This window comes from Xyrauchen texanus, chromosome 29 (genome assembly GCF_025860055.1).
Source record: "Xyrauchen texanus isolate HMW12.3.18 chromosome 29, RBS_HiC_50CHRs, whole genome shotgun sequence".
NCBI lineage: Eukaryota > Metazoa > Chordata > Actinopteri > Cypriniformes > Catostomidae > Xyrauchen > Xyrauchen texanus.
The window spans coordinates 13,643,980-13,666,856 of NC_068304.1; the positions used below are offsets into that span (position 1 = coordinate 13,643,980).

At 43.7% G+C, this 22,877-nt stretch overlaps 1 protein-coding gene across 1 annotated transcript in view; it reads left to right on the top strand.

The window, feature by feature from the left end:
* The first annotated feature begins 273 nt into the window (after positions 1–273).
* The window catches only part of LOC127622999 (leucine-rich repeat-containing protein 49-like), a 33,956-nt gene continuing 11,352 nt past the window's right edge, over positions 274–22,877 (top strand). Inside the window, exons 1-12 of the mRNA XM_052097220.1 lie at positions 274–1,038; positions 3,266–3,317; positions 5,503–5,571; positions 7,400–7,522; positions 7,991–8,048; positions 8,163–8,339; positions 10,442–10,544; positions 11,904–11,968; positions 19,364–19,514; positions 20,388–20,471; positions 21,050–21,225; positions 21,314–21,400. Coding sequence (XP_051953180.1) covers positions 274–1,038; positions 3,266–3,317; positions 5,503–5,571; positions 7,400–7,522; positions 7,991–8,048; positions 8,163–8,339; positions 10,442–10,544; positions 11,904–11,968; positions 19,364–19,514; positions 20,388–20,471; positions 21,050–21,225; positions 21,314–21,400 — 1,910 coding nt within the window. The remainder of the gene's footprint in view (positions 1,039–3,265; positions 3,318–5,502; positions 5,572–7,399; positions 7,523–7,990; positions 8,049–8,162; positions 8,340–10,441; positions 10,545–11,903; positions 11,969–19,363; positions 19,515–20,387; positions 20,472–21,049; positions 21,226–21,313; positions 21,401–22,877) is intronic.

Here is a 22,877-nt window from a genome sequence, read left to right on the forward strand (position 1 = left end):
TTCCCAAAGTTTGACAGTTTCCCTGATGAGTACAGATTACTTAAAGCCGGGAAGCCTGTACAGTCAACCAGTCAGTTACTTACCCTTGCACCAGAATTCGACGAGTCCAGTCAGCTTGTCAGAGTTGGTGGTCATCTGCGACGGGCTGAAGGACTGGAATCCTCAGTAATCCACCCCATAGTTCTACATCCTCATCATTTCAGCACTAAATTACTAATCCAGGACTACGATCGCAAGCTCTGCCACCCAGGACCCGAGAGAGTTTTTGCAGAGATGAGGAGAAACTTCTGGGTATTGAGAGGACACGAAGCCATTCGCAAGCAGCAGCATCTATGCAAAGAGTGTCAAAAGTGGAAGAGCAAGCCAGTTATTCCCAAAATGACAGATCTACCACCAGCCCGCTTGAGACTACATAAGCCACCATTCTACAGTACTGGAATGGACTGTTTCGGGCCATTTCAAATTAAAATTGGCAGGCGCTGTGAGAAGAGGTGGGGAGTAATCTTTAAGTGCCTCACTACAAGAAGTGTACATCTGGATCTTCTCACTTCCATTGATACAGACTCATTCCTGATGGCCTTAAGGAGGTTTGTAGCTCGGCGTGGCACACCATTTGAATTAATCTCAGACCAGGGCACCAATTTCCGTGGAGGAGAAAGAGAGCTCCAAGAATCCTTTTCTTCTCTCAGCCCTCTACTACAACAACAGCTGGCCAAACAGAAAATATCCTTCCGCTTCAACCCACCAAATGCTCCACACTTTGGCGGAGCCTGGGAAAGAGAGATTCGGTCAGTGAAAAATGCCCTACGCACCACCATTGGCTCACAGGTTGTGACCGAAGAGGTGCTCCTGACAGTCCTCATTCAAGTTGAAGGCATTTTAAACAGTAAGCCACTAGGATATACCTCAAGTAACATAAATAACGTTGATCCTGTTACGCCTAACTACCTGCTTATGGGGCGGCCAGATAGTTCCTTGCCACCAGTGGTCTATCCAGCCACTGAACTCATGGGGCAGTGGAGATGGAGGCAAAGTCAGGTATTGGCTGATCAGTTTTGGTCGAGCTTCATCCATCACTACTTACCTACACTACAGTCTCATAACAAGTGGCTTTCTGAGGTTAGAAACATTTCCACTGGAGATGTAGATATGGTTGTAGACCCACAGGTCCCATGTGCCTTGTGGTTAGTGGGCAAAGTTGTGAAAACCTTCCCTGGTTCAGATGGATGTATTAGAGCAGCTGAGACCCAAATCAGTGATAAGATCTACACCCGACCGGTTGCTCGTTTGATTCCCCTTCCTTCTTTCTCAGACGAGGATTTATCTGTTCAGGACTTGGCCCCTACAAACTGATTAAGCCTATAAAGGAACAAATATGCTCAGCATATTTGGGGGCGGCAGTGTTAAGAAGACACAGCCAATAAGCGCGCTCTCCACTGCGTGACGTCAGCCATGCAGCCAGTGTATGCCCGCTGAAGAGAGATGAGCATTAAGTTTCCTGAGGCTGAAACATTAGCAAAACTTTTCCATAAAGTGGACATTCCCTTTAGTGAGACATTGAAATTACACCACTTCTACATAAATGTCCACTATATGAGACTGTTGAACAATAAATGCCCTGTGGTCAGACTGTGCTGTCATCTTTGAATAATTCCATTCAAGTCTGTAAACTGAATCCTGATTCAGATGTCCTGACCGACACACTAGTTCGAACACGCACTTACCTGAACTAGTGCACATGATAGTATAATGCCCTTTTTACAGTTTTCATTTGAATTATTATACCCTCTTATTAAAAGTACCTTGCTTCTCACTTCTTTGAATGGCAGACCCTTCACTAGTGGAGAAAGGAATACTCTTTACGCTTCTGACCTTTATTTTTCCATTGTTCCATTTCCACTGGAAAGGACTGGAAGAGATGTAGTATACTGTAATGAAGAGTCAGGCTGGTTAGGATCCATTTGCGGTTTATTAGACAGAGGCAACTCAGGTCGTACAGGCAGGGTCAGGAACGGGCAAACAGAGTGTAGAAGATAGAGAGGAACGTAAACAAGGCCGGGCAATGGGTCAGGGCAGGCAGCATACAAACGTAGTGAGTAACAGGCACGGAGTAAACAAGGCTAGCGGCAGAGCTATCATAGTCAAGGAAACAGGCTAGGTTGATACACAGGAAATCAAGGAGTAAACAGAGTAAATACGCTTGGTAATGTCGCCGGGGCAAACAAGACTTCGCAATGGAGAAATACACAGGCATGGTTAAATAGACAGAGACAATGAGGAACAGCTGCGGAACAATCAGACCTAGGCATGTGGGTTATGGGAAATGTAGTCTGAGCAGTCAATACTCGGGCGAGTGCGATCTCCGAAGGCCGGGGGAGGAGGCGCCCTCACTGGTGTTCGTGACATATACGCACACATACAATAACAGATTTTCTTCTTTTAATTATATTCTTCACCATCAAGGTCAAGAGGTGCTCTCTCTATTACTTGCTGGAAGTGGCTCTTGATAGGTGTGGTTCCACACATCATTCTGGAAAGTAATGTTTTTCATTTTATACAATTTACATATTAATGTTTATGTACTAGCACACTACTTTGTGTAGATAGACATAATAGTTATAACAGTTATCAAATTGTGGGTCAGCTACTCCCTAGAAGCATTAAGCAATAGGTAGGGCACGTCCTGAACAAAACCTGAACTCTTTAAATGTCATGTCTTGTCTTCATGTCTATGATGGAAAACACGCATGGTTGAGGTGTCCTCTAAAAAAATCCACAGCAGGTCAACTCGATTTCAACATAGGACATTGCTGTGAGGCTGTATGCTGTCAACAGTCTACATGAATTGAAGTAACACTGTGTTGATTACCTTATAGTCTTCAGCAACAACCTTTTGTTCCTCAACTTCTAGTTTTCCCATTTGCTGCATAAGCACTTGTAGATTGTCGTAGTGCTTTGCCATGTTGTCTCTATTGCAGGGACTACAAAAAAGGACTGTGGCACTGAGAAGCGCCTCATCCATCTGCTTCAGATTTGTCGAACATGCAAGTAGCCCAAATATGTGCATTGCAAGGTTGTAATGTTTTTGAACACTAAAAAGACAGCAAGAAAAATCTACATTAGTTGTTAAATGAATTTTAGAATGCATTAGAAATTACAAGTGCAGACTTAGTCTGCAGAATGTAAAAGAAATATAATTTAAAAGCACAAGGGAGCCATCACAAATGATCATAATTGGCCTTTTGACTGCCTTTTTCCCATACAGCTTGATCATGTCAGTTTGAAGAGTGACATGCTGTGGTGCAGTCACAAGTTAGGTAGGTTGCAGCTGGAAGAGGAGACACCCCTTTGGAAGTATTACGCACAACTAATTCAAATACATAGTATGGTGGACTTGTGGTGCTTTCTTTTTTAATTATACTTCCAGTTGCATCGAGATAACAATACCCTCCTTGCACCGTTTGCAAAACACTGATAGCATTTTCTTTGACCACAGCATTATTCCTTTTAGGTGCATCATGACCCTCTGCAGGACATCATTGTCTGTTCACTTTTGTTCAATTAGTTTTTGGAGACTTAGAAGTTCATTCGAATTAGGTCTTTTCAGTTGTCTATGGGTCCATGCAATGTTTTTCAGAACTTCTTTTGTTGGCCCCTCAACCCTGCACCCAGACTGTATCACCATCTCAAGGATTTTTTGCATGGAATCCAAATAGACGCTTCTTGGTAGTTTTGTTTCGAGAGTTTCTCCAATGGATGTACGTGAATCTGCACACACTGGCCTTCTTTTTAGTTCAGTGGTACTGTGGCACACATCACCTCCTGTGAATACCACAGCTGCCTTTGGGGTGATCTCATCTGTGACTTTCACACTAACAGTAATGGGGCAATCTTCAAACCAGCAGTAGCCCATACATTTGAATATGGGTTTGTTTTCTGGTGACTGCAGGGTTTTCACACTCTGTCATTTGAAACCAAAGCTGCAGTATGGGTAAATTGCGAGCGGCCCTGTGGCGCTTCACCCTGTATGCTTGGAGCCCCAGATCACCAACCATCCTGACAGGAAGTGCTACAAGAAGAGGAAACAGACAGCGCTCTTGCTCCACTAACTTACTCTCGCAGGACAGTACAGGAGCACAGAGCTGCCTGACTCCCGTATTCATGAGACTGTCTGAGGAGACTCAGAGATATCACAGGCACATTCATTATACTTTTGTGCTGTTTTATAATGCAAATAAAAGAAGCAGAAAAATGTTATAGCATTTGGCAGCATGTTTATAGCTGAATCACATGAAAATGGCCAGGACATATATCACCTATAAACTTAATAGAAAATAATAAGAAATTATATTTTGGGGGGCCTGGGTTTCTCAGAGAGTATTGATGCTGTCTACCACCCCTAGAGTCGCGAGTTTGAATCCAGGGTGTGCTGAGTGACTCCAGCCAGGTCTCCTAAGCAACCAAATTGGCCCGGTTGCTAATGAGGGTAGAGTCACATAAGGTAACCTCCTCGTGGTCACGAATAGTGGTTCTCGCTCTCAATGGGGTGCGTGGTAAGTTGTGTGTGGATCGCGGAGAATAGCATGAGCCTCCACATGCTGTGTGTCTCCGTGGTGTCATGCTCAACGAGCCACATAATAAAAAGTGTGGATTGACTGTCTCAGAAGCGGAGGCAGCTGAGACTTGTCCTCCACCACCCGGACTGAGGTGAGTAACCGCACCACCACAAGGACCTACTAAGTAGTGGGAATTGGACATTCCAAATTGGGGAGAAAAGAGGATAATTTTTTTAGTTTTTCTTTTATTATATTTTTCATTAAAAAAGGTTTGGTGATGGGGAGGTTTTGGGAAAATCCTAAAGAAAATTATAATAATAAATAAATACAAAATATATACAAATATCATTTTTGATAGTAATTTATAACCATGTATGATAAGTGGTTAATCAATAGTGATACTACAAAAACAGAAATACTGTTGATCTTACAAATCAATTTAAAAATGGAATCTGTCCGTGATGAAATGATAAAGAAGATGGCAATTATGATAGGTTAATGCAGGATACATTATTTTCATTTTCGTAAAGAAAAAAAGGTTTGGAAATGCCACCACCAATTTAGAGTGACCCTCTGATGAAGATGTGAAGAAGATTTGATGAATAACACCTCAGATCTGCCAAACTCAGCAGCTGCTGCAGATCCTAAGCATTCAGCAGATGGACACTAACTGCACAACAAAGACAGTTATTCATGTGTGAATCATCACAGATCAGATTGTTCTTCTGCACTGTGTTTCCTGCTGCTTCCTCTTATGAAGGAATAGAGCAGGTTTTACACCAAAGGTACCATGATATTACCGTGTGGAAATGGAGTAGGGTGAAAATAATCTTTAAGGTAATTTGGAGTATGTTACCATGTTTCAGTATCATGGTAAAAGATGATATTACCATGGTACTGAAACATGGTAACATACTCTAGTGAGGTTTTTTCTCTCTCTCTGTAGATGAACAGCTACAAACAGCATCTAGCGGCAGTGAAATCATTATTCCCCAACATACTCAGCCAAAGACCAGTGAGTATGAGCTCTGTAGCCCCCAAAGACCAATGTTTCATTCTCAATTGTGTAAATGTGTATGAACATATATCAACCTTGCATCAGGGTCCTGATCACCCTGTTTATTGTACGATGACAACCGGCTGACTGTATATTATCCCGCTTATTACACAGCTCTCTGGAATACTCAATTCTGATTGGTCAATGGCGCAATCCAGTGGTCAGATATTGCCCTGTAACAACCACACATCCAGTGATTTAGACGTATCAGGCTGCTCCTCCCTGTTCTACGAGCCATCTTTACTACTTCTTTGATCACTGTACGATATCTCTACAAGTAAGCTAATAAAATAATTTAAACTCAAATCAATATTTCATGTCCATTTATTTGTTTATTTGGCAAGTAGTCTTGTAATAGGCAGAATATTGAGGAGTCAGATGGTCATTTTTACAAAGTAAACACCAACAGAACCCAAAGCAAACCGGAGGTGGATTACAGAATTTCAATAAAAATAAAAAAGCTTTTTATGTGGACTCTACGAAACCAAACCCATCCAGAACTGGTACAAAACACCCTACAATTTAAACACAGATAGACAGATTAGCATCTCAATTCTTGTATGGAAACATATATTTTATTAGCTGTAGAGAGAGCAGAGTATTTATTTATTTATTTGTTTGCCATCTGAGTGAATCCTAAGAACATGTCCAGCACAAATTTCACCCCAAAATCAAAAGAAAGAATTAAGAAATCAGATTTTGTTTAAATAATTGTTTATACACCATTGTAGTATTTATTGTACTGCCTTTATGCTAAATGTAATATTTAAAAAATAAATAATTGTTACATATTTTGTACTGTAAATTTGTCTGTATTACAAAATTACTGTATTACACTAATGAGAATAAAATGAAAATCACTTTTGAGCATAAAAACTGAGAATTAAAAATAGTTGAAAAGTAAAACGTCAGAATGCATTACAGTAATAAGAATTTGGTTTTTGGTGCTTGATTGCCATAAAAATAATGTCAAAAATCGAGATGGTCCTAAAAAAGGCTTAATTTTTTAAATGCAAAATATAATTGAAAATAAATAATGTATACTCTATTCTCCCCAATTTGGAATGCCCAATTCCCACTACTTAGTAGGTCCTTGTGGTGGTGCGGTTACTCACCGCAGTCCGGATGGTGGAGGACACGTCTCAGCTGCCTCCGCTTCTGAGACAGTCAATCCACACTTCTTATCACGTGGCTCGTTGAGCATGACACCACGGAGACACACAGCATGTGGAGGCTCATGCTATTCTCCGCGATCCACACACAACTTACCACGCACCCCATTGATAGCGAGAACCACTAATCGTGACCACAAAGACGTTACCTCATGTGACTCTAACCTCCCTAGCAACCAGGCCAATTTGGTTGCTTAGGAGACCTGGCTGGAGTCACTCAGCACACCCTGGATTCAAACTCGCGACTCTAGGGGTGGCAGTCAGCATCAATACTCTCTGAGCTATCCAGGCCCCCCAAAATATAATTTCTTATTATTTTCTATTAAGTTTATAGGTGATATATGTCCTGGCCATTTTCATGTGATTCAGCTATAAACATGCTGCATCTGTTTATGCTATAAACAAAATTTCATAGCATTTGTGCTATAAAAATTTTCTGCTTCTTTTATTTGCATTATAAAACAGCACAAAAGTATAATGAATGTGCCTGTGATATCTCTGAGTCTCCTCAGACAGTCTCATGAATACGGGAGTCAGGCAGCTCTGTGCTCCTGTACTGTCCTGCGAGAGTAAGTTAGTGGAGCAAGAGCTCTGTCTGTTTCCTCTTCTTGTAGCACTTCCTGTCAGGATGGTTGGTGATCTGGGGGCCCAGGCGTACAGGGTGAAGCGCCACAGGGCCGCTCGCAGCGCAGGGGCATCATACTCTCTGAGTAATGCCACACTTGCTCACCTGCACGGTAAGAGATGTTTCATGCAGATTTGTATCTGATTTGCATTTGTATTTTTGAAGATTAATTTGTCACAACACAGGACTATTGAAGTGAACTGCCAAAAAAGCTCAAAATGATGGTTAAAATAAACTTAATAGAAACGATGACTTAAGATATACAGTACATTTGACCTTTTCCATTCAAATGCTATTTAACTTATACCTTGATGTTGAATAATTTTTTTTACGTCCATGTTATTTGTCAGCTACCCAGCTGCTATGTGTGTACGTGCGGCACAGATTGATTATAACTTATTATAACCTCCCATTTTAAGGTGACACAGGTGACACAAAAGTGAACTTTCTTTGGTGTTGTTGATGAATTATTTTTCAAGTTCGAATTAAAACTGAAACAGATTAAAGAGAATCTATTTTAGCTTGAGAGAACAATATTAAATGTCACACTTTGCTCTGTGGTACACAACTGTACCAGCAGGTGGCAGCAAAGTCTTTGATGAGGGCAGGAAGGTGTTTTTCCTAAATCTTCTACCACGGTATTTTGATGCTCACAGGGTAACTTGTGCTAGTACATACTTTCTAGTTAATAAAACATGGATTAGTTGATTGACAGTTGATTATGATGAGTTGAGCTGGAATATCTCCTGCAGGCGTGGTGGAGGTGATAAACTGCATCTGCTCAACCAGCAGCACAACCTCATCTCACACATGCACGTCCTGCCTCATCTGACACATCTGACACGCCTTGCGTTCCTCAATCTCTATGACAACCACGAGATTGACATGTCTGGCATCGCCTTCCTGACCTCTCTTCTCGGAATGAACAAGTGGAATGAAAATACACACGCGCGCGCACACACACACACACATACACTTTTGACATGTGTTTTAGATGCAATCATGTCTCATCCAACTGGAATGCTTTTAATTCAACAGCACTCCAATTAAACTGTCATTATGTGATATAAAAACAAAAAAAGCGTTCATGTTTGAGTTGAATATATCGCACACTGTGTTTGGAAACCATAGAAACTGAGGGCAATTTCATGCTTTAACAGGTGAATATTTCAAGAACATTTCCAGGTCACGTTTCACTATTAAATCAAAGCGAACGAGAACAATTTATTGTATTTTATATAAAGAAATCGAAGCATACTTTTAGGGCCATTAAAGATGAATTATGTAATTTCTGCGCCACTAGTGCCTCCAAACGGAATTGCAAAAATCAAAAAAGTACGCTTCAAAGAGATAGTCCCGCCCCCAAGTTGTCTCTGCATAATAAGCTGGGATAGGACAAAGTATTTTAACATAGAAAAAGTTACATACTTCAGCTTTAAGAGTTTTTGCATTGTGACATTATTTTCATGACAATAAGGCAAATTTCCCCCAAAGCAAATTTTCATTACTGTAATGCAATTTTTTTTTCTTCCAAAAATCATCCTGTTTAAAATCCGTATGAATCAAATTCACTACAACAGATACTGTTGGGATTGTACTTTACTAATGTACTGTACAGTTTAAAAAATACATATTTGTTCTGCAAGTAATGAGAATTTTGGGGTACTGTAAATGCACTTAATTGAAAAGAAAATTGGGATACAATATAAAAATCGCTCTGAAACACAAAACTGTTTGTTTTGATTTCAGGGTGAAAAATGACCCTCAAATTTTTTTGTGAGATTCACCCAAACACACACACACACACACACACACACACACTCGCTCTCTCTCTCTCTCTCTCTCTCTCTCTCTCTCTCTCTCTCTCTCTCTCTGTAAATCTTGAATCTTGGTCATGGTTAAAAGTCACATGGATTTAATTGCAGAATTCTGTCTTAATCCCTCACGTCTGTGATGAATTATGTTCTGTATTCACCGTCAAAGGTTCTGCACTGGTGTCTCAGGAGAAAGTCTTTATGTTTCCAGATGTTCACACATCTCCATTCTGTCAATTCAAGCACGTGGTTTATTTTCATACTGCTGGATTAACACATTAAACAGTGATCAGATGAGAAATAACTTAAATGTGTTTGTCTAGAATACAGAGAATATGTGATGTGGACAGACTCACTAAACTTGATGTTTTGAATCTACATAGTAATCAGATACATATTCTCTTTTGTAAGATTATATTTTTAGTTGGCACTGATAGCAGCAATGAGGGTACAATAATGTGCCTCGTTACTTTTTAAGCAATAAACCACATTTTTCAAATGGTGATCTTGACCATCTCAAAGGTCTTGACCAGGGAATTTTCAGGATATAAATTATAAGCATAGTACACAGTAGCATATATAAAGCAATGTCTTTTTAATAAACGTATTCCTAATATTAAATATATCCCCTAAAATATTTCAATTTCATTGTAAATCAATTTCTAAAATCAATTAATAGGCAAAATCATTTTTATTTTTTAACCCTGGTTTTCAAAGTATAAAGGTGTAAGAATAAAAGCGCATGCTTATGTTCTATTAAAAAGAGAGAAGCCACTTTTTTGGCAACAGGTGTAATTCTGAAAATCTACTGTGAAAATGAATGGGTCATTACCTGGTTACCAGCATTTAAATATAATGTTTTCACTCCAGAACAACGGAAAGGAACTTTGTTCCCATTTTTGGATATTTTCTGCAAGAGATGTGTGTGTGTGTGTGTGTGTGTGTGTGTGTGTGTGTGTGTGTGTGTGTGTGTGTGTGTGTGTGTGTGTGTGTGTGTGTGTGTGTGTGTGTGTGTGTGTGTGTGTGTGTGCTAGCGCATGTGTGTGTTTGGTTCTGGGCTATGTTGAGTATCTCTGTTTTTAGATCTGTCAGATTGGTAATACATTTTTTTTTTTATTTATTATATATTTAAAGAATATTATTTGGGTGAGGAAATTATTACTTTTATGTTTTGGGTGAACTTACCCCTTAAACTAAAGCAGGTCACTGATTTATAGACCCTACAGCTGTGATTTGAGTCAGGAGTTTGTGGTTCTGGTGCCAGGGGGTGTCAGGTCTGTCTCGGGAACACAGGCCGCGGTGCTGTCTGTACCCATCATTGTCAGATTGAGAGAAAAAAAGCTGATAAAGAGACATTTGACTCTCATTGTGACTAATGCTCTGTGAGGTACAGTCGAGGATGTGCCTTTGGTTTGCTTGATGTGTTTTCTAGTTGAGTTGTTAGTCAGTTATGATTATTCTGTAGCCTGAGCTATCAGATTCTCTGTGTGATGTTTGTTTTTCAATAATGATGGGGACTTTCAAATGTATTGTTTTTTTTATAACTAAAACCCAAAACCTAACCCTTACACTGCATTTTTAAATTTTGATTAAGACATTATTAATTATGTTTTATTTATATTATTGAGCAGTTTTCCTGTAGCTGATTTCAGGTTTGACTATTTTTGGGTGGACAAAATAATTTGATATTATATATATTGATTATATATTTATTAGGGCTGTCGATTTAACACGTTAATTAAATGCGATTGTAAAAATATTGAACAATATATATATATATATATATATATATATATATATATATATATATATATATATATATAAAGTAGCCTATATATATTGTTCTTAAGTATTAAACTATATTTAACTTGACACAGTGACCTAAAAAATGTATGTTTATGACGCAACGCACCCAAGACGTTACACAAGCACTTGTTGAAATTGACAGGTCCTTAAACAAGCCCTCATAATAAATCTCAAACTGATTGACAAATTCACTTGTGAAATGGATTGCTGTGAACTGTTTGCCAATGATTGACTTATGTTTTAATCATATGGTAGTGAACAATACATTGTATTCTAAAGCCGCATTTTGTATTGTCATATCAATAGCATTTTAATTATCTGAATATATATATATATATATATAAATAATTTTTAAATATTTTTAAGATAACTAGGTATAGTGTGATATATATATATATATATATATATATATATATATAGGCTATATATACACACACTATACCTAGTTATCTTAAAAATATTTAAAAATTATTCTCTCTCTCTTATATATATATATATACATATATATATATATATATATATATATATATATATATATATATATATATATATAGTATAAATAAATACTTTAATTAAATCAAATCTGTAATAAACTGACTGTACAAATAAAAGCGGCTTATGTTTCATTCTCTCCCCCTCCCCCTCGGTTCTGCTCTTCCGCTGCCCCTCCCCTGGATATGCGGCCGCAGCGGCGCGCGCGCGCGTGCGTGCGTGTGTGAGAGAGAGAGAGAGAGAGAGAGAGAGAGAGAGAGCGAGAGAGCGAGAGAGAGAGAGATCTGGGTGGATTCGTTAGTGTGCCGGTGACTGAGGGAATGGTGCATCACTCTGTGTTTCTTTCTCCGTCTCGCTCTCTGTCTGTGTCTCTCTGTGTAGACGGATGTGAAGCATCTTCCTGATCTGCAGCGTGTGTTTCTGAGTGTGTCAACTAGCATCAGCAGGTAAGAGCAGCTGCGTTTGAGGATGCGGCCGTGCCCTCATACTGCAGCAACACACATACACCCGAAGGAACATTAGCAGGGTTGTCCAGTGTGTATGACCGGTTAATTTACAACCATGGAAATGTGATTCAGTGACTGTTGCTCTGTTGGGGTTGCTAAGGAAGATATGATGTGCGGCAATGGTACCTTAATGCGATGTGACAGGGCTGACGTGTTTGTGGGTTTAGAGCTAGAGGTGGTGTGTGCGTGCGCGTGTGCGTGCGTGTGTGTGTGTGTGTGTGTCCCTCCCCTCATGACTGCTCTGTCCTACTGCTGCGTCCAGTGTGTGTGTGTGTGTGTGTGTGTGTGTGTGAGAGTGAGGGGCAGCTGGGTCTGTGGATGGGGTTAACTCAAGGTCAGAGGTCATTTGAGTTTCTTCTGTGGAACACAGAAGGAGATGTTTAGAAGAACGTTCACACAGACCTTTCCCATACAATGAAAGCAGACAGTGACCAGGAGTCGAGCTCCAGAAATGACAAAAAGTACTTTTAAAAGAAGTCCATTTGGCTTCTGCACCATGAAGTCTTTTGAAGCCATACGATGGCTCTGTTAGGCACTTAAATGTAAGTTATTATTAGTTGCAGCCCTCCACTGAAGATCTCAAATCTCATTTGTGCATGCACAATTTCAAACTTGGTGCATAAATTAGGTTATACCTGGAGCAACGTCTCTCTTCATGCAGCATGTTTGAACAATTGGAAATGTGAATGAGATTTGAGAACTATTGCGAAGTGAATGATTTCCAGTGAATTATAAGTTTTCTTACGAGAGGTTCTCTCGTATTGCGTAAGCTAGCTTACGCTACGGGAAAGATTCATCTTTTCTGAGATATTGAAGCCAAAAAATTATCCTTAATTTTTGTATCCATTGTCAACACAGTGCGGCAGCTGCAGACCTTGAGCGGGCTAGCTAGCGAGCTCATAGGTTGCTCTGTGGCAACTGCTGCAGCCTATAGACGAGCTTGGGCGAACTCGCATCCAATGAGAGGCGTCCGCGCGCTCACTGCATCAAAGCCCGCCAAAATGGGCGTGACTAGAGTGCATATAAGCGTAGTTCGTAGGCTGGAACCCTGATTTTCATCTCTTCAGCGAAGCTCTTCGCATCGCTGACCTGGAAGCCGCGTCGCCGTTCGAGGGGCATCAAGCAAGCGTGGACAGCGCTAGAAGAAGCCGGCCGTCTCAGCCACCTTCAGCCATCCTGCGAGCTACGCCATCCGACGACGTATCCTTTTATTCAGCAAGCTAGTTCTCACGAACTATTCACAAAAGAGTACGAGCGTCTTTTTCAAGATGCCTCGCTCCACTTGCGCCTCATGTCGCGCCCTTCTCAGCACAGGAGACCGCCACATCATCTGTGCTCTCTGCCTGGGACTGGGGCACGCAGAGCTCGCCCTCACTGAGGGCGGATGCGACTTCTGCGAGGAGCTACCGATGTCGACCCTGCGGGCTCGACTCGAAGCGCTCAAAGCAGAAACCGCCGCGCCGCCTTACCTTCAGCCGCGCAGGAAGAAGCGCCGCTCACAAAGGCTGCCGGAAACTGTGGTTGAAGCGACTGCCTCGCCGGAGCCTCTCCCTCGAGCATCGCTTTCACCTTCCCCGCCCCCCCGGGACGCGCAGTTGCCGCCGAGCGGCCGCACTGCTGCCATCTCGGATGACGAGGCGGAGGATAAGGGCCGCTGTTCCATCATGGCTTCGGACAGCGAGGAGTGGTCAGGTTCCCAAGCCTCCTCCTCGGCCCAGGAATCCAGCAGGACCCGCACCGGAGTCGAAGGGGAGTTAACACGCCTCCTCACACAGGCCGTCGACCGCCTCGGGCTCGAGTAGTCACCGCCCCCTGAGCAGGCACCCAACAGACTCGACGGCTGCTTTCTTCAAAGCCATCGCCGCTCTACACCCGCGGCCCGGGCCGCTCCCTTCCTGCCGGAATTACATACGGAGCTTGCAAAGTCGTGGAACGCTCCTTTTTCAGCCAGGACCCGTTCCCACGTCTCCACCTCTCTCGCGTCGGTGGACGGCGCCACTGAGAGAGGCTACTCCTCCATCCCCCCGGTCGAGGACTCGGTAGCAGCACACCTTTGTCCGCCCTCCGCGAGATGGCGTTCCAAGCCTGTGCTCCTGTCTAAGGCCTGCAGAGCGACTTCCGCCTATGTTGGCCGCGCCTATTCCGCCGCCGGCCAAGCCGCATCTGCTCTGCACTCAATGGCCGTTTTACAGATCCTACAAGCAGACCTTCTTCGGGAGTGGGATGAGAAAGGCAGGCACCCAGAGGCTGTTACTGATCTACGAAGCGCGACAGACCTCGCCCTTCGCGCTACCAAAGCTGCAGCCCAAGCTCTAGGGAAGTGCATGGCCTCGCTGACTGTGACCGAGAGACACTTATGGCTAACACTAGCCGACATGGGAGAAGCAGAGCGCTCCACGTTCCTCAACGCACCGCTCTCTCCGACCGGTCTCTTTGGCTCCGCGGTGAGTGGCATTGTTGACCTCTTCTCAGAAGTCCAGAAAGCCACCCAAGCCATGAACCTCTTCCTGCCGCGTCGTGCTAGCTCCTCTGCAGGCCGCTCATGTGATCAGCCTCCTGCACGAGCCTCTTCACAGCACCCAGTTCAACAAACTCAGACTTCTCAGCGTCGACAGGGCGGCCGCCCTCGATCGCGCTCAGACAGCCGCCGCAGACCGCCGCCCCCCCGCGGGCCTCGATTTAAGGTAACTCTGAAACCAGAGCAACCGAAGTCTTCCTAACTTTGTTGAACAAACGACGGCTCAGTCCCGCCGCTGCCGGACCACCGTCAAAGCTTTGCCCCCTGTCAGTCCCCTTCTCTCAGGCTACTACAGTGGTGAATTTAGCAGCCAACAAGCCGGTGACACTGCCCGCTTGCCTGCACTCAAACGCCGTTTTCACGGCGACCCAAATAAATCTTGTAAAGAGCAAACATGTCTTATGTGTAGAAAAAGTGCCCACAACCCAGTGTTCGCCCCTACACACAAGCATAACACATCCCGTGCCCCTATCAGAGCACGCTCTCATAAAGCAGTTACGAACCGCTCGAGCGTCAGAGTCAATGAAGGCGCCCACAAATGCGTGCGCGCGCCCATTCTCTGCCCGCTCTGTCACACGACCAGCCCTATGTGTAGAAAATGTGCCCACAATCCAGTGTTCACTTCTGCACACAAGCACTGCATGTCTCGTGTCCCCACCAGAGCACGCTCACATAAAGCGGTTACGAACCGCTCGAGTGTCAGAGTCAATGAAGGCGCCCACAAATGCGTGCGCGCGCCCATTCTCTGCCCGCTCTGTTACACGGCCAGCAAACATTCCTCTGTGTGTAAGTCCCGTGCCCATGACTATGCTTGCGCATCACGTAACAGATGTGACTCTTTCCCCATTCATTCCAATCGGGAAGTCACTCACAAAACAGCCTGTTCATGCTGTCTGCGAGCAATCATGCATGAACACACTAAACGCACTCACACATTTTGTTCAGCGCTCTGTGTGCGGTAATCAGAGCGAATTGACCATTCACCCTCTAGCGTTACGCTTCAAAGCGTGGGAAGCTATTCCAGGGATATCCAAGTGGGTGTTAAGCACAATACAACAGGGCTATTTGCTACAGTTCGATCGCCGCCCTCCTCGCTTCAGAGCGTGGCTCGAAACCACTGTGAACACGGAAGCAGCATGCATGCTTCGTTCAGAAATAGCAAGCCTTCTGTGCAAAAGGGCCATAGAAAAAGTACCACCCTCTCTGAGCGAGTCGGGGCTTTACAGCCGTTATTTTCTTGTTCCCAAGAAAGACGGCGGCCTCAGACCCATATTAGATCTCAGGGTTTTGAACAAGGTGCTTGCAAAAAGACCGTTCAAAATGCTTACAATCAGGAAACTCCTCGCGCATGTGCGCCAGGGGACTGGTTTATTTCTCTCGATCTGAAAGATGCATACTTTCAGATTCAGATAAATCCCGTCACAGGCCATTCTTGAGATTCAGCCTTCGACGGCCAGGTTTATCAATACACCATCCTTCCTTTCGGCCTGTCCTTAGCACCCGTACTTTCACGAAGTGCATGGATGCGGCGCTTCGCACCCCTGCGGAGTCAGGGTTTGCGAATTCTGAACTATTTGGACGACTGGCTGATTATGGCTCAGTCACATATGGAGCTTCTGTCTCACAGAGCAGTTCTCCTCAGCCATCTGAACAGTTTGGGTCTTGCAGTCAATTGGACCAAGAGCTCACTACAGCCCAGTCAGACCATTTCCTTCCTGGGAATAGAACTAGACTCCGTGGCAATGACGGCTCGCTTATCTACACAGCGCGCACGCCGTGTTCAGCGACTAGCCGCATCTTTTCAGATGAACAGCCTCACTCCTCTGAAGAAATTCCAGAGAGTGCTAGGTTACATGGCCTCAGCCACAGCAGTACTTCAGCTGGGTTTACTGCACATGTGCCCGCTTCAGCATTGGCTAAACACCCGCGCGTCTCGCCCGGGCTTGGGCGAAACGCATACTGAGTTGGTCCCAGTGCCACCTGCGCTCGCTGAGGGCGACGCACGTGCCAGGCCACCTGAATGACGGCCCGGACAGACTGTCTAGAGACAATATTCCCCCAGGGGAATGATCCCTGCACGCTCAAACAGTCCAGACGTTATGGCACCTATTCGGCAGAGCAGAGATAGACCTCTTTGCGTCCAAAGAGAACTCTCACTGCCCAATATTTTTCTCGAGCGAGGGCGCGCTGGCCCAGGACTGGCCCAGACGCCCGCTTTACGCCTTCCCTCCCGTCTCGCTATTGCCACAGGTAATGCAAAGGATCAGGGAAACGCGTCACTCGGTGCTCCTCATAGCCCCGCGTTGGGAGAATCAGACATGGTTCCCGGAGCTTACGCAGCTGTCACTGACAGCGCCGTGGCCCATCTCAGTGAGAGCAGATCTCCTCTCTCAAGCTCGCGGCACAATCTGGCATCCCCACCCAGAGCGCTGGGTGCTGCATGCGTGGGTGATCAACGACTACCCGTCGCTCTGCCAGAAGGAGTAATAAACACCATCATACATGCTAGAGCCCCTTCCACGAGAAGACTCTATGCGTCAAAATGGTCTGTGTTCTCAAAATGGTGCACCGACAGAGACCTGGACCCGCGGACATGTGGGGTGTCAGTCAGCTGCTCGTATTTCTACAAGAGCTGCTGGATAAGGGCAGATCCCCATCCACGCTCAAAGTGTATGTGGCGGCCGTTGCGGCGTTCGCTGAACCCTGCACGGCCAGTCATGGGGTAAAAGCGAGCTGGTCATCCGCTTCCTCAGGGGAGCTAGAAGGATGAACCCCCGCGCCCCCATCGGTTCCTATCTGGGATCTTTCTATAGTTCTCGAAACTATGAAAGCCCCCCTTTCGAACCACTTCAATCCATGGATTTGAAATACCTTTCACTCAAAACCGTTTTCTGACTGCCCTGTCATCAGTCAAACGTGTGGGAGACCTTCACGCGCTGTCTGTCAGCGCTGCGTGTCTTGAGTTTGGACCAAGTGACTCCAAGGTCATTTTAAAGCCTAGACACGGCTATGTTCCCAAGGTGATCGGTACTCCTTTCAGAGCACAGGTCATTTCCCTATCGGCGCTGCCAGCACACGATAGCGAACGCGACGCCAATCTCCTTTGCCCGGTCAGAGCACTGAGATTGTATACTGCGCGCTCCGCTGCTTTCAGACGCTCTGAGCAGCTTTTCGTTTCGTTCGAAGGGCGCACCAAAGGTCTCGCCGCCTCGAAACAGACACTATCTAGATGGATAGTTTATTGCTGCTGCATACGCGTCAAAAGACCTGCCATGCCCGTTGGGCATTAGGGCTCACTCCACTAGAGGCATGGCATCCTCGTGGGCATGGTCCAGCGGGATTTCCATTCACGACATATGTGTGGCAGCGGGATGGACTTCCCCCTCCACCTTTGTCAGATTTTACAATATGGAAGTGCCCGCTCTGCAGGCAAAACTACTAGCGGTTTAATACGCTACAGCTCCCCTGGTGAGCTGCACTGATGGGACACATTCCACACAGACCGGCACCGCCGCTCTGTCGTTCCCTTCCCACTATGTGCTTATGTATTACACAATGAATGACCCGCATTCTTGCCAGCCAAATATTATTTCCCCACTCATAAGGGCTCCCCGGGTCCCCCTTAATTCCCTGGGGCTCATACAGTGGATGCTTGGCGCACGGCGTTGAAAATGGGTTCCGTAGCGTAAGCTAGCTTACGCAATACTGAGAGAACCTCTCGTAAGAGAACGTATCGGTTACCTAACGTAACCTCGGTTTTCTCTAGATGAGGGAACGAGTATTGCGTAGCCGGCCGTGCTCGCGCCACGAGCGACTTTTCGCTTCAGTCAATGAAAACCAGGGTTCCAGCCTACGAACTACGCTTATATGCACTCTAGTCATGGCCATTTTGGTGGGCTTTGATGCAGTGAGCGCGCGGACGCCTCTCATTGGATGCGAGTTCGCCCAAGCTCGTCTATAGGCTGCAGCAGTTGCCACAGAGCAACCTATGAGCTCGCTAGCTAGCCCGCTCAAGGTCTGCAGCTGCCGCACTGCGTTGACAATGGATACAAAAATTAAGGATAATTTTTTGGCTTCAATATCTCAGAAAAGATGAATCTTTCTTCATCTTTTCTGAAGCTAGCTTACGCAATACTCGTTCCCTCATCTAGAGAGAACCGAGGTTACGTTAGGTAACCGATACGTTTTAGTCTGTTCCTCAAAAATCACCTCTCGAATGTTTAACCCAAATCTCATAAAGATTTGATTAATAAAATGGCTTCAATTGTGATCATAAGGGACATCATTTGATGTTACTCTAAATGTTCAGAGTTTGAACATGAACTATCACCACCTGCTGGTGGAATCTCCAAACTACAAATGCAAGAACTGATTTTAGACTTTGTGCTGAAAACAGACGTGGTTCTCAAACATCTTAGCGCTATGACCTATTTCTCAGGAAAGTAGCAAATTGCACTTCAGCCATTTCAGATTACGCAAACGCTCCCACCCACATCCGCTTGTGCCGACATGAAAATTGTGCTTAGTATTAGCGCTCTCACAAAAATTGGATCACTTAGCGCTCTGACGAATAAAGAGCCAGATGACCAATTTATGATTATTTTCTGATTCTTCATGGTATTTTTTCCATTTTGGAGCTTGACAGCCCCTGGTCATTGTCTGCTTTCATTGTATGGAAAAGAGCCGTGTGAACTTTCCACTAAACATCTCCTTTTGTGTTCCACCGAAGAAAGAAAGGCATGCAGGTTTGGAAGGACATGTAAATTATGTCATAATTGTAATGTTTCTGTGTGTGAAATGAGTTTTTGTGTGTGTAGTTTGGATGAGCTGGCCTGTCTGTGGGACTGTAGCTCTCTCAGTGAATTGAGCATTGATGGGAATCCTGTAGCGCTGGAGTCATGCTACAGACCGACTGTGCTGCGTTGCTGCTCGCCACACCTACAGCTGCTCAACATGAAGCGCGTCACCGTGAGTCTGACTGTGTGTGGGAATAATAACAGACTTTTCAGGACTTTGTGTGCTTGAGGTTCTGCCTAGTGTGTCTGTATGTGTGATTGTGTGTATGTGTGTAGTTATCTAGTGTGTGTTTACATACAGAGAGTCCTGCAATAACGTAACCTCAGGGCAGTTTCAGTGTCATTGTCTTTTTCATCAATGACTGCTGACTGGCTCATTGCACCACAAGAGCACACTGTCCCAAACCCTTCATTAGCAACTATCCTGAGCTGTGACACCAAAGGCAGCAAAAACATAAGGTCCATTTTACAAGCAATAACAAGTAGAAAATCATGGTTTATGGCTGTGCTGTGAACTAAAGCCCTTCGGTCATAATCTCCATTAATGCATCCTCCATCACTGACACTTAATTGATGTGTCATTTTTGTGCATCTTTCTCATATCCCATACTCCAGAGATATGTAGTTTTGAAAGAAACCTCAAAAGCTCAGTAACTAGCAGAAAGAAACAATTTTATATTATAATTTCAATATTGTGATGTAAACCACTGAAAGGTATATTTATTAAGGATATAGTTCATTCACACTTGTCATAGGAATGTTTATTTTACTTAGTTGAATCATTTATTAGTGATTTTCTGAATCGTCTAGTTATATTAACACAGAATGCATGGCAGGACACAAACAGATCCTTGATCTCCATCTGTACCAGCCCCTAAAACTGATGTGGTGAATACTTGGCAGGACGACAACATCTGAAAATAATCCTCTGTGACACACACGCACACACACACAAACTCTACAAATGTTTACTCCCCTCTCTGCTGCATGCACTGCTGTGTGTGTGTGTGTGTATTGCCGAATAGTGTTGTGTATTGTTATGCAGGAGGAGGAGAGACGCACAGCAAGTATTTTAGCACGAAAGGAGGATGACAAGAAAAAAGAGACTCACAAACAGACTGCACACAAGGTAAACATGCAATGTTGAGTAGATTACATCTGAAATGTAATCTGGTAATGATTACAAAAAACACAAATAAAATTTTAATTAGTAACGTAATCTTTAATACAACACATTTAGGTAAACTAATCTGATTACTGGATTACTTTTGGATTATTCTAGGGGCGGCTGTGGCTCAGGTGGTAGAGCGGGTTGGCTGCCAATCGCAGGGTTGGCGGTTCGATTCCCGGCCCACATGACTCCACATGCCGAAGTGTCCTTGGGCAAGACACTGAACCCCAAGTTGCTCCCAATGGCAGGCTAGTGACTTTGGCAGGCGGCTCTGCCGCCATTGGTGTATGAGTGTGAATGTGAACGTGTGTGTGTGTGATTGGGACAGAGTGTAAAGTGCTTTAGTAACCTCTAAGGTTAAAAAATGTGCTATATAAGTGCAGACCATTTACCATTTATTTATTGCATGTTATGATGAAAATCTATTTTTATGTGTATTAACTGCCCATTTACACTCTTTTTACTAAACTTTAGTAAGCAGATTCTTTTAAGAGCCCATTGTATGCACATTTACCTTTTTTCTTTTTTTTTTGCAGGAAAGGCGGCGGCTCGCAATCCAAAATGCAGCGCAGCAGTGGGAGGGGCTTAAAACATGTCTAGAACTTCCGGCTCAGAATGGTGCAAAGGAAGACATCAGTCCAGACAATAGCCCCGCCCACAGCCTAGCCCAAACCAATGGGAATGCTCAGGAGACCTCGCCGGATGAGCCCAGGTGAAGGGTCATGGTCAATTTACAAAGTACATCTTGGTTCCAGTGTGATTTGTGTGTTCAAATGTTTTACTGCTTCTCTGTCATACAGACGCTTGAGTCCACTCACAGTTTCAGCTGGAGGGAGTGAAACCAGGTTACGATTAAACAGTCGACCAAACAGCCCCAGAGACCCCAGGTACACACACTGACAGCATCAGCTCTCATATTAGACAGACATATCCAATCCATCTCATTCTTAACAACTCTGTTCAATAGGAAAAATTACACCAATAAATTAACAACATTATAATTGGAATAAAACTACTTGGGAATTATGAAAAGTAGAGTACTTGTGTATTATATATATATTTCTCTATTAAAGTGGGTTTGATGATCTCTCAGAGGGTTTTTGGTCTGTATGTGGGCAGAGCATTAAAAGCATGAATCACACATGTCTCTTAATCTTAAGAGCTGTTTGTTTAAAATCACATTATTTCCTTTAAATTGATCACTCAAACTAAATATCCCAAACCTAAATTGCTCCCATTTCTCCCTATTTTTGTTGCATTGCACTTCAACTAAAAACATCATTACAGTATGTATGAAGTGATTGCCATGATTTTATGTTCTTTATATATATAAATAACTTCTGACCATACATCAAAGTCAACATATGATGTTTCTGGTCTACACCCTATTAATATCAAGATTGTTTTGTTTCTGCATATAAAAATGTTAACCATTTTTATATGCAGTAGCTATTGCATTTCTTTTTAATTAATATTGAATGCAAAGCTTTTACTCAGCTGTTCCTGAAATGTATCTTCAATGTAGGGGAGACCGGGGCTAAATAGTACACTTTTTTTACTCAATTTCTCAGCATAGGTTTATTTTTGAAAGTCAGTTTCTGCATAGCCATATATTGTACCTTAAAATCTTTTATACATAAAAGCTATTGAACATTTTTGCTGATATTTGCCTAAAAAAGATGCAGTACACCGAACACATATTTACATTTTGTCCACACAGTCCTTTTGTTTTGATCTGTTCGTTTGATTGCTTTGGAGATTGCTTCTGTGTATTCAGATCATTCACACTCACTCGAGCAAATCTGGAGCAGACTGTGTGTTATGATGTGATATCTGTAGAGTTCTCCAGACAAATAATTAATTTAAACTGGCTGCAGTCCAAATATTCCTCTCTGCAGAGGCTTGTCAAAACATGTTTCCATGAGCTTTAAATCATTTATACATTAAGAGCAAACAGTTCTGTGAATGATGCTGTCTACATGGAACTGCGTTATATCCTGCAACACCTCAACAGACCTGGGACTTATGCAAGGATCCTATTTGTGGACTTCAATTCAGCCTTCAATACCATCATGCCTGATCTTCTCTCAACCAAACTGACCCAGCTCTCCGTGCCACCCCAATCTGTCAATAGATCACCAGCTTTCTGACAGATTAGCAGCAGCTAATGAGACATGGGAAAATCACATCTGAGACTCTCACTATTAGCACTGGTGCTCCTCAGTGATGCTTTCTCTCTCTCCACTGCTCTTCTCCCTGTACACCAACTAATGTACTGCAAAGGACCCCTCTGTCAAGTTCCTGAAGTTTGCAGATGACACCACGGTCATCGGCCTCATCCGCGATGGTGACGAGTCTGCATTC